At 41.5% G+C, this 12,246-nt stretch overlaps 1 protein-coding gene across 1 annotated transcript; it reads right to left on the bottom strand.

Annotated features, from left to right (window-relative positions):
- Window positions 1-5,350: 5,350 nt before the first annotated feature.
- LOC145439355 (ryncolin-1-like) lies at window positions 5,351-9,080 on the bottom strand. The gene is made up of 2 exons (XM_080316852.1): window positions 8,911-9,080; window positions 5,351-5,678 (listed from the first exon to the last, which is right to left on the bottom strand). Exons 1-2 carry the CDS (start codon window positions 9,078-9,080, stop codon window positions 5,354-5,356), a joined length of 495 nt encoding a protein of 164 aa, XP_080172978.1. The 3' UTR covers window positions 5,351-5,353.
- Between the last annotated feature and the right edge of the window lie 3,166 nt (window positions 9,081-12,246).

The following is a 12,246-nucleotide window of genomic DNA, read 5'->3' as shown; positions in this document are numbered from 1 at the left end:
TATGATGTTGGATTCCATGTAGTTGGAGCAGGTATCGAAGTGGAGGAGGTAAACATGGAGATCATGAAGTATTTCACAGGGAGTCCCGAGATGGTAATCTTGAGGACTTGAACAGGGGCGAATAACACGTCCACAGTACGTGGACTGGCGTCCATAGGGAGTGGCGTCAAGTCCACAGAACGTGGACTGGCGTCCATAGGGAGTGGCGTCACGTCCACAGTACGTGGACTGGCGTCCATAGGGAGTGGCGTCACGTCCACAGTACGTCAGGCGCGTCCATAGGGAACCACGTGACGTCCAGGCTAGGTCAGCCGCGTCCATGAGGAGTCGTTTCATGTCCACAACACGTCATTGCGGACGTACTCAGGGGGCAGACAGGACGTCTCTAGTTGTCGACAAACCCACTCCAGGGAGGTGACGGCCGTAAGTTACCGGACGTCCTGCCGGCAATTCCACCGGAAGTCAACTGGACATCGAGTGTTTGCTGGGTTGTTTGGTGCTGCTGATGTCAGTGCGCAATCCTTCGACTGATTGACTGAGAAGTTGTCTACACACTTCCAGGACTCAATTCATGTACAAGCTGCCAGGTACGAATTTTACAATTGCAAAATGCAGCCGGGACAATCGTACGCCGATTGGATCGCTACTCTACGCGGAATCTCCAAGGATTGCAACTTCTCATGCTCAAGAGAAGGCTGTGATCAGAGCTACATTGATGAGATAATGCGCGATCTCATCATTAAATAAATGCCGCACGCTGATGTGAGACGGCATTGTCTAACACAAACCAATCCATCCCTTGACGACGTTCTCAAAGTAGCCGCAACATACGTGAGAACGCTGGAAACTGATAGGGTTATCCAGGGCGAAAGTAGCGGCAAAGATACTTCCATCGTCAACAAAATTACGGGAAGTTATCAGAAGGGGAAAAAACCTTCCAAATCCATGCAAGGCAACTTCCCGGAAAGACTGAAATCCTGCAGCCGCTGTTTCATCGATCACAAGAGAAAAGACTGTCAATATCGACATTTAGTAAGTCAGAAATGTGGTCGTAAAGGTCATATCAAACCCGCGAGCATGGCTACCAATCCTAATATCACGCAACAGGTCACATCCGTCAATTTCTGCTCAGTGCAGCTCCTCTCCTTCGACATCGATCAACTATATCGACGCGTAGGAAACCAGCTGTGGATCAACTCCAGCATCAACGGCATTCCGTTGCCGACACAGTGGGACACTGGTACACCCTCCGCCATGGTGGGATTGACTGGGTACAAAACTTTGGGCTCTCCGAAACTATCAGCATACCATTGCTCTTTCGTAGCGTACAGCGACAAGCCACTGAAAGTGAAAGGTATTTGCACTGTAACCGTGCAGGTGGGTCCCGAAGTTCGAGTTGGCTTAAAATTGGTAGTTCTCGACGAACACCGTGAGCAAAACATTTTTGGTCTCGATTGGAGCGATGCTTTCTCCATGACCGCTAAGGGAACGTCTGGTTTGGATGCAATTTCCTCGCAGATGGTCAAGTCGCAATCATTTAATACTATTGACATTTGTGATTCGAACGACAAATTGGTATCTTTTCAGTCCAAATTTCCCTTCGTTTTCTCTGATGTATTAGGACAGGGATGGGCAATTATTTTTCTCCGCGGGCCAAATGAGAAGCAGAAATGTGTTGGCGGGCCGAGTCAGAAATTTTAGAATATCCAGCGTATTGATTTTATTTCCAAATTGGAAGCAGTGTATTACACGAATTGGTGCTCAGTGGATGTGCTGATATTGAGGAATGACAAAGTGTACCCAAAAATACCCATTTGCCGTCATATTTTGAAACAGTGTTAAACATGATACATTTTGAACTCTCTTTAAACCCCTATCCGCGTTTTTCTATCAATACCAGCCCCCATCGAGATGCACGATCCACGAGATGTCTTGTATACACTAATTAGAAACGTCCGTGCCCTAATCGCGCGAAGCGCGGAATTTTTTAGTAATATGTTGATATATTTTACCCTCTCTCAGCCCACGTAGTGGCCTACTCAGTTTTACCGCTAGAGCTGAGTGAGGTACACAGTGTACCAACGGCCCCTCCCGAATATTTCCAAGACAGTGTACGGTACACTGTCTTGGAAATATTCGGTAGGGTCCGTTGGTAATATTACTTCGTTACGTGTGGTTATTTCGTGACCTCCCGTCTGCTATGTGAAAAGATATTGAAATAGCCGAAGCGTACCAAACGAAAAAGACGACCCCAATTCCCGATTGGTATTTTTTCACTGGCAAATATTGCCTAAGGACAATAAGCCTTTCTGGTTTTCGGTCAACATAAGGACAGTCCTTTTCAGCCAAGGTTGTCGAGCTTTATTCGCTTTACTTAGTTAATTTGATCAGCAGTTGCAATTGCAGTGCATTCTCGGAATCCAGTGTTGACCCAAAGTTCTTTTATCTTGGTGCGTCGTGGCGCTGTAATAGCTAACGCCGAAATGCCCATTCTAAAAACCATTGAATGAAGTTCCATAAATTTTCAAAAAAATACCCCATAATTTGTGTTCACTCATGAATCAATTTTGGGCGCCCGTCGAGCTCGCCACGCAATTGGGGGGGGGGTCGGGGTGCGGTAGTTACGGTCCTAAGGATGATATATAGCTTATTATCTTGGTAGCTGGTTTCTGAGAAGTGTGCAGCTTGCCGAAATGGCCTTGTTGATTAGCGAAGGTTGCAGTTATTAACCATCTTTGAATTTCAATTTTAAGATTTCTATTTTTGACATCCTTTATGGGTGGTAATATATCCATAGAAATCATGGGCGTTGATTCACCTGTTCCATGAAATATGGATTTGGAAACACATCACGTAACAATTTGAAACACAGACCGTATAATGCGCAATGTGACAATGGCACCAAAGAAGGTTTGGTGACTTCTTGTGCCTTTAATTTTAACGGCATAACTTGCTACATTGACTTCAGTTTTAATCTGGATTAGGCATGTGAGGTATAGGGTGCGTTATCACGGCATATTAATGAACAGGCTTGATAGTAAACGTATTTACGGTCCAATTTATACATCATGTCGTTTTAGTCCACGCAGCAACATTAAAAAGTAGGTTTGATATTTTAAATTTCAAGCAGCCTTTCGCGGGCCGCACAGAATCGCTCGGCGGGCCGCATTTGGCCCGCGGGTCGCACTTTGCCCAGGCCTGTATTAGGACGATGCACCAAGACAAAGGTGACAATTCGCTTGAAAACTAATGCCAAGCCCGTATTTAACAAGCCACGTCCTTTGCCTTTTGCAAGGCAAATCGCTGTTCAAACCGAATTGAATAGATTAGTCAATCAAGGTATTCTCGAACCAATCAACTACATTGATTGGGCAGCACCAATTGTTGCCGTCACTTAGTCCAATGGATCAGTACGCATTTGTGGTGACTTCAAAGCATTGAATCAACAAATTCAGATATATCAACATCCCCTGCCCTCCTTGGATGAAATCCTTCACAAGTTACAGGGTGGTTATATTTTCACGAAAATTGATCTTGCCGATGCTTATTTTCAGCTAGAATTAGATGATGATGCGAAGAATTTGTGTGTCATCAACACGCAATTCGGTCTATATTCAGTTATCGACGCATGTGTTTCGGAGTCGCATCTAGTCCCGCAAATTTTCAACGCTGTATTGATGCCATGATCGCCGGCTTACCCGGTGTTGCTAGTTTTATCGATGACTGTAGACTCGCCATCATTGCCTGCTGCTTCTCGAGAAGCTTCAAAATACCCGATTCCATGATATATACAGTATTCGTCGCAGAAATAACTATGAATCCGACTTCTGACACCAATTGTTATGTTCTTGATCTTGTATGAACAATAACTCAATACGACGAGGTTGCAATACGAAATCAGTATATTATCAGCAGAATAACTTTAATACAGGCGACACGATCCAGAGTGCAGTTAAACGAAAAAGACCAGTTGACAACAGAACACAGGGTATAAACACGAAGCACAACACACGAGGAAATAATGATTGGCGGTAATTGCTAATCCTAGACAAGTAAGAAACAAACGATACCAACGTAAAATGCACGAACATAACACAAACTTGTCAAAATTTTTCATAAAGTCACATTTTTTGACGTCCGCATTACGTTCATATCGTAGATTATGCGCTGTCTGTGAACTTATCAATTGGTATTTTACAGCTTGTAGCCTATTTTAAAGGCCTACCATTGTAAACGGCTAATTGTCTGCTCATTGTGAATCATAAACGGTCAAATAAAACAAATGGGTGGTCATGGTGTTATGGTCAACGTACCGCAATATCCTAACTGAAGAAAGACTTCTTGGGCATTGCACCGTTATTACATTAAGAAGCGCATGATGAAAAATTGTTACGTTGAGAACATTGTCAGAATGAAGCAACACGGTGTTTCACCAGCAGTGTACGCACAACTTGAGTGTTGTCAGCAAACTGCTGCTGTTGAACGTCTTGTGCAAGCTTTTTAGTAAGGACATGCACTTTCCAGTGTTGGGATCAAGTCACTACCTTCGAGTCACGAGTCATCTCCTGTCATTGCACATTTTGACTCGAGTCAAGTCAAGTCAATCGCTTTTCGAACGTGACTCGAGTCAAGTCAAGTCACCCGTTTTTTGGAGGTGACTCGAGTCAAGTCGAGTCAAGTCAAGTCAAGTCACGAGTCAAGTCACAATTCATGTCAAATTGAATTTCGACGTATGAGTGATGATTCGAAGTCATTACATTTTGCTAGATATGTGAAAGACAGACTAATTGGCCATTTATCTTAAGTCAAATAACGAATATAAAGTTAAATAAACATGCGAAAAGACGTTGCATCGCTCACGCACACGTAGAGCTGCTATAAAATACGTGATTGGCTGCACAGTTACATGCTTCAGTCAGTTATTATCACCCAGAATCTGGGACGGAATACGAAGCCCCGAAAAGTTGAAACAAATTGATTTGGTATAGTAACCTACACTACCCATCTACACACCAATAAGAATATAAACGCACAGACTATATTTGTTCGATTTAAATCATACAAGAGGGTTGGCAAGACTGAGCACTGCGCAACGTAAGCATTGAGCCGTCTCGAGCCGTCTAAGAAACAGAGACACATTGGTAATAGATTAATCTACTACTGGTACGACAACGTAAACTTTGATCGTTTCGTTTGCGGTCAATTTATTTGCGATGTAATAATGGAGGATCAGTTTAACGTACAATCAATCAATGAATGACTGATTGCTTTCACAAGTGACACCGGCGTATCTTAAACAATCGGAACATACACAAGATGCATTGATTTAACAGACACTGTTTACTTAATGACTTTACACTATCGGTTTGATTTTCATCTCAACAAGTTTAAGTGAGTAATAAAACCCCTTAAATGTGGACCAGTTCACGCCATCAGCATACGAGTCGTGCGCTCCACCTTTGTAGTAGAACCCGTTTAAATTGGACAAGTGACAGTTGTCGTACCACCATCCTCCCTTAAAAAGATTTGCGCAGCTAACACCAGGCGCAGCGTCAACGTCGCGATCCTTAGTGGAAAATTTTTGTCCAATATTCCGAGTTAAAGAATCTCCTGCAGTTCCCGAGTATCCGCCGATGTTCAGAATGAAATCTTTTTCAGGCGAGCCGATATCAAATCGCCTTAAACAAAATCAGTAAAAATTAATTACACGCAAAAAAATCAAAAACTCCCGATATTTCGAAGAATTGGGTAGATTATATCTTTTCAGTAACTATAGGTGGTCACTGGTCACCAACAGAGTACTAGTACTCTTTCGATGTACTCAAGTAATTTTTCTATACTTAAAGTACTTATAGTCCCTGAAATTTATTTCTCCGCCACTTCTACTTCGTCATATTCCGTGATTTACTTACTAACTTTTGAATATTTGCAGTTTGTCAAGTATAACTATATAATTTTTCCAATAAGACAGCGAGTGAGACAACTAGAAAGAATGAGATGGAGAAATTTGAGAGCTTCAGATTTTCACGGAGTACCAGTAAGAATTTTCTCAAGTTTTGTAAAAAGCGGAATATTCATCGTGCTTCGCGCAAAATAGATATGGAGTCAAAATTGTGTATTCATCGGTCAATATCATTCATGTAGCGAGTAGCGTGGTTCCACTCGCTACGCATTTTCGCTCATATGACATGTTTCATCATAGTAATTATAACCCAGCCAACCGTTCGGAACAATATGTATCGTATATTCAAACAGCGTGTATGACTTCCCTGTATCGCTCTTCGTCTCAACTGCGGGACTTAAAATAGGGTTGGGCTGTCAATCCGTGACATTTTCTGAAACGAAGCGCTAATGCAAACGAAATATATTATCCACTGATCCATAGCAAACTATTATTTTCATCCTGTTATGCGGTCGAAATCGTATGCCACAGAAAATTGATATCTCCTGGCATCAAAGGTAGTCAAAGAAGTCGAGGATGCTACTCAAATAGAAGTGCAAGTAGCGACGAGAAAATCTACTCAATTACGAGCTGATGACAATTTTACCTCAGCACCGCAATCTATAGATACCACGATCGACTACGATCAGATGACTTCTCATCATTCTACCATCATACAACACAACCTAAAACAGCCCGAATACGCCAAAAATTATGAGTCAATGATATGAGTCAAACCTAAATATTAGGGTTGTCCATAATTTGGAAAATCTCACAAATGCTGCGTATCCATGTCTCATTCTTTAGATTATTGATAAAAAAACGTCAATGAGCCTGCAATAAGCTCACAGGAAAGTCGTTAAGATTTGTCTAAATGCGTTTGAAAGTAGCTGCTGTAGAGTGGGCGTGCCAGCGACCATAGAACGCCGAGTGCTCCTACTTTCCTGGGTGCAGGTAAAGTATTAGCCATCGCCAAACTGGCGCAGCATAGCATGTGAGATGGATGCTGCGGGTCACAATCCTGTATGCTAGTAAGATGATATGTGGACCGACCAGGTAGCTTACATTGGAACTCTGAAGAAGTGTAACTACCGCACTTAGATATCCATGTCTGGTTTGATACAAACATTAGTCGTAACGCAGCTAGTGATGATCTATGATTCATTTGGGACAGGCTAAACTCTACAAACAAACTGACCCAACCAGCATAGCCTCTGCATACCTTTAGATTTCTTTCTGTGGTATAATTGAGGACTTTGATATCACTAACGGGTAGATTCATTATGCTGTAAGAATCGGACAGGTGCCACGCATAAACGGACGATTCAGCCCATCCTTAGAGCATTCAAGACTTAAATTATATACCACAACAAAAGCCTACCTAATAAGATCAGACAAAGTATGATCACTGTTAAGATTTATATTTGTAATCAATGGTGGTACATCCCTTCTGAAACTAGAAAGTCGTACGCTACCTGATTAAGTGCCATTGTAACGTTTCCCTGTGTGTTTCAGTGCTTCCCCTAGTTGCAAGCAAGGTACACAGACTAGAACGGTTACCTTCACAATAAGCCAGTTATGTTCCAAACGTTTTTGTGAAGCAGCTGTCTTTTGTTCGTTATGTAATATGTTACTAAACATATCCCGAATCAATCTCAAATCATCATATGCGGACCACCCTACAATGCGCCTACAGATTCACCGCCGTAAGAAGACTACTCGAACAGCTGATTAGCTAGCCGCCACCGTCGTAATCATTCAGGCAATCCCAATCAAGCGCCGTGACTTCGTGATTACTAGTATTCTCGCCGTTCTATGGTCGTTGGTACTCCCACCATAGTGTCCTATATGTTGTCGACACAAGCAAATCTCACGCCTCAGTGAAATTGTATCACGTCACAATTTCCATTTGGCTACGGCCAATTTGACGGTCAATTTTGACCGGCTTGCCGAGGATTAAATTTGGTGAATAACTCTCTCGTTTCGCCAGACAGCATTGTTGCGTCCCAATGCCAATCTTTCGTTTCGCCAGACAGCATTGTTGCGTCTCAATGCCAATCTCCATAACAATGAAAAATTCGAGACTGATTGTGGGGGTTCCAGGGCCACGAGCGGATTAAAATTTATATTTTCGTAATCAGTGCAGAGTCAGCTTTCGATTGATACCAGTTTCACCAAATTGAATTCTCGGCAAGCCGGTCAAAAATAATCGTCAAATTGGCTGTAGCCAAATGGAAATTGTGACGTGATACAATTTCACTGAGGCGTGAGATTTGCTTGTATCGACACCATATAGGACACTATGCTCTCACTATGTAGCAGCCACTTTCAAACGCATTTAGACAAATCTTAATGTCTTTCCTGTGAGCTTATTGCAGGCTCATCGACGTTTTTTTTATCGATAATCTATAGAATGAGACATGGATACGCATGATTTGTGAGATTTTCCAAATTATGGACAACCCTACTAAAGATAGAAAATGGGTTTACACGTACTCCAGTGAGCAGTATTTAAAATAGAATGTGAAGGGCTTTTATTCAATTGCAAGAGATATCTTCCAAATTTGCCATATTCCTCTCAGCATTTAAAAGCATATTAAGTAATGAGCGGCAAAGATGAGTGATTTAAAAAATTACTATGATGATACGTTTCTCATTAAAATTTCATTCATATATCAGATGCAAATACGTCCAAATCCTACTTTCTGCCTGTCAGTATACCAGTTATGAAAAGGAGTCGCTTGGACGCACCGCATCTGAGATAAATTTGAAAGTATAGTTTAAAATTTATAATAACAAGGAATAGTAATGCTATTACAGATAGGTTACAATATATTACAACCGAAAAGTAGGAATGCTGCGTTAATGACCACCCCTGCAGTTATCGCATTTTTTGAATATGGGTAGACCAAAAACGGGAAAGGAGATACAAGTGATTGAAATTATACATGTCAACATATTTTACTTACGAATACTGAGCAAACTTCTTCACTCCATCCCAATCCTCCATATCGATTCGTAATTGGAACGTCTCGGATGTTTGTAGTATTTTGTACAAGCGGTCCAATCCTAAAATTGCGGTGTCAATATGAGACCGGAAGGGCATATTCAAGCGGAGACTTGGAGATTCCTCCTCCATTGCCACCACAGAAATCTTGAATTATAGGACACCAAAAATATATTAACTATTTCACCTAGCCAATGCTCTCCACTAGGACTCCCAAATCCATCGACGTATTCTGAGTAATTTCGAAAAAAGTCGACACTGCCGTCAAGGCGCCGCTGAAATACCTGCAAAATCGCCAATGAAGAATCATCATCATGTTAGAAATTATAAAAATCATTAATATGATCATACTATCTTCGTTTTGTCTCATCTCACATTCCCGATCGTGTCTATATAAGGGTTCTCAGCTTTCCCTCTATAAGGGGTCACATCTTAACAGCAAATACTGATGCGGGACACAGACCATTGTTACCATGTAATTAGACATGGAGTGATAACTTCATGAATGTAATCGATTGTGGTTGCTACTACGTTTTAATGACTCATTTATGATTACGGCTACGATTACAGCAAAATCAGTAGTCGATTACGACTACCCACGATTACAGTCATTTTGCGATTTTGAACTTCAGCCTTCAGCACATATTCGAAGACAGTATGAGGATTGCGATGGGAAGGCCTCTTGAAAGAGCAAATTTCTTTAAAATGTGACGTGATTTGTTAGTTACGTCACAAGTAATCAAATACCCAACTTCATAGCGGACGATTTCTTCACCCCAACAATTTTTATTGTAGATACAACTCACGCTAACATTCTGTAAAAGCGGATGGCCATGACATTTAAATCTAATGCCATGGCCAGCCGTTTATGGATAAATGCCCGCTTCAAGTAGGTCACTTGGGAATAAGATAAAGTGATCACAAAATTTAGCACTGATGAATCAATAATGCTTCTCGTAGTTGAACATACGTATGCCCAGTGCCTGTAATATACTTGAAGAGCCCTGCGCCCTAAAAAAATATTTGGTCTCAAATTGGCACACAGATCGTGAACAGTTTTTGGGCAGCAGCGATTTTCTTCCGAAAGCTACCATAACGGAGGCGCAATTAAAATTTGGATGGGCCCTTTCCGCTCCAGCGGCCGCGGATGCTCGTCATTTCTTGAATCTTGTGCGAGATGTATGGCGCGATAGCTTCACCGTCGCACTTATGTGTATGTGTATCAATACCATATCAGTAGTGATTGCTTTCATAATTGAAGGTGGTATGGGGCGCATAATAGGCGTCTGCGGGCCGCATGCAGCACGCGGACCACGTGCTGAGAGCCCCGGGTCTAAATAAACATAATTTATGTAAATTGGTAGTTTTATGGGCCTAATTCAAGGATATATTCCACTTGAAAAGGACGTTCGTAAATTAACTGTTTTTTTTATAGCAATCTGCACTCACAGTCCAGCCACCGGCGCCTATACTGTGATCACAGGACACATCGAGTTTTTGTCTTGAAACATAGATTTCAAACAGCCCTTTACTTTCATTGCCAGATTTAAAGGCATGCCGATCGATTTTGCTGCATTCAACTTTTTTTCTCTCTTGTTCTGAACCGGATCCAGGAAGAAAAAGAATTCAATAGGAATTAGACTTTTGATGTGCATTTCAAGTTTAAATTAATCTAATAAATTTCAAATACCTATTTGCAGAATTTCAATCTCCTCTGACTGTAGGTCCACAACGCTCGCCATCAAGGAGAGATTTCGCGCTAGTGCTGTACCAGTATGAAAGAAAAAATCGATAATCAAAATAACCACAATCACGGTAACATTACACTTTCAAGAATTGCGATATCGAATTGATTCCTATCCTGGGCTCCAGCGCTGCCAGGTGACGATTTGGACTTCGAGGGTCAGAAACGCTCAGATGCCGATATTGGGGGCGCTAGGCTCAGGGGACGGCATCGGTGCGCTGACGAAAAATTACGTCGCTGTAGTTGGCGCTGTAGGGACATACAAAATGCACCCGTAAATGCAGTGGTTTAATATAATTCGAGGAAAGTGAATTGAGCGTACTTCTGGATCCCCAATTCCCCGTTAAAACATTCTGGTCTAGCTAGCTCGGGCTATTTTCCACGAAATGTTTCGAAATTCGAAAAGGCACTGTACCACTTTAGTGAGTGGGGGCTCTTTGTATATTGAATACGTTCTGAAGCTTTTTTCCAAAATGAATAACTGAATATAGTTGTATTTGAGAGCTACAACATCAAATCGTCAGAATATTCTTCACTGCACCAATAAGGATGATACTGGTTGATGTTGTAACTCACAACTTCACATAAACGTATTACAATATGGGTTGCTTCAGTTGGAATATATTCATGTTAGAGTTGTGTAGAAGTAAATTCAAGGTGAGGTAAGATCTCTACAACATTCCATGTTGATTTACTATTCATGCATGGCAATTAAAAAAAACTTATACAATTATCTTGCCCGTGTTGCCAATCGCTGAGGTGAATTCGAAATGTGTGCCGGAACGGGCCGGTACCCGAGGATTGTTGTAATAACCTTGATTTGATCCCGAATATAGCACATATAATAAATGCATCGGTAATTAGTCGAGTGGTCAACTGGCTCGGTTCAATCGCAAAATATTTCCAATGCCAAAGTAACAAAGGTACTGGACATCGTTTCACATTCATGCCTGGAGAGAGAGTTAAGAGAACATGAACAATAAACATTAAGGACAGTCATATGATATCCACTAAAGCTCGAGAATAACATGAAATTGTTAACAAGAGGGTGATAAGTTGCAAGAATAGGTGAGGTTCCTCGAGCATCACACAGTTATCAAGGACCCGAGGACAGTGCCTATAACTGTCTCAAGGATAATGTGTATCTACCAAAAGTATGGAATAATTTCTATGAGGCGCAATTCACGTGCCGAGTAAGGACTGTCTTCAAAAGAAAATCATATGATTTCATCCCATCACAAGTCACAATGTATCGAAAAGAGTGCAGCATAAAGCTTGGTTCTGATTACGCAAAATCTACATTGCCGCTTCAGAAATAACTTCCTGATGTTCAGTAGCACTTGGGGAATGCAGCTACCTGTTTTTCAACTGCATTTCCTCTTCATGGTTGCCAATCTCAGTGTGTAAAATATTTTATTTGTGAATTATATCATCATAGCTGTAACGAGGCGATTTCAGTGGATGTGGTTAATTTTCACCTAATAAGTGTCCATATTTTTTTGTAATCAGAGATTTCTATATCCAAACGCCATCACAATTCATCATCCTGCAGAT

Source organism: Botryllus schlosseri, chromosome 5 (assembly GCF_051294905.1).
Source record: "Botryllus schlosseri isolate E-star chromosome 5, Bs_hap1, whole genome shotgun sequence".
Lineage (NCBI taxonomy): Eukaryota > Metazoa > Chordata > Ascidiacea > Stolidobranchia > Styelidae > Botryllus > Botryllus schlosseri.
Note: the sequence above shows the minus strand (reverse complement) of the source record. Positions and strands in the feature narration are given on the sequence as shown.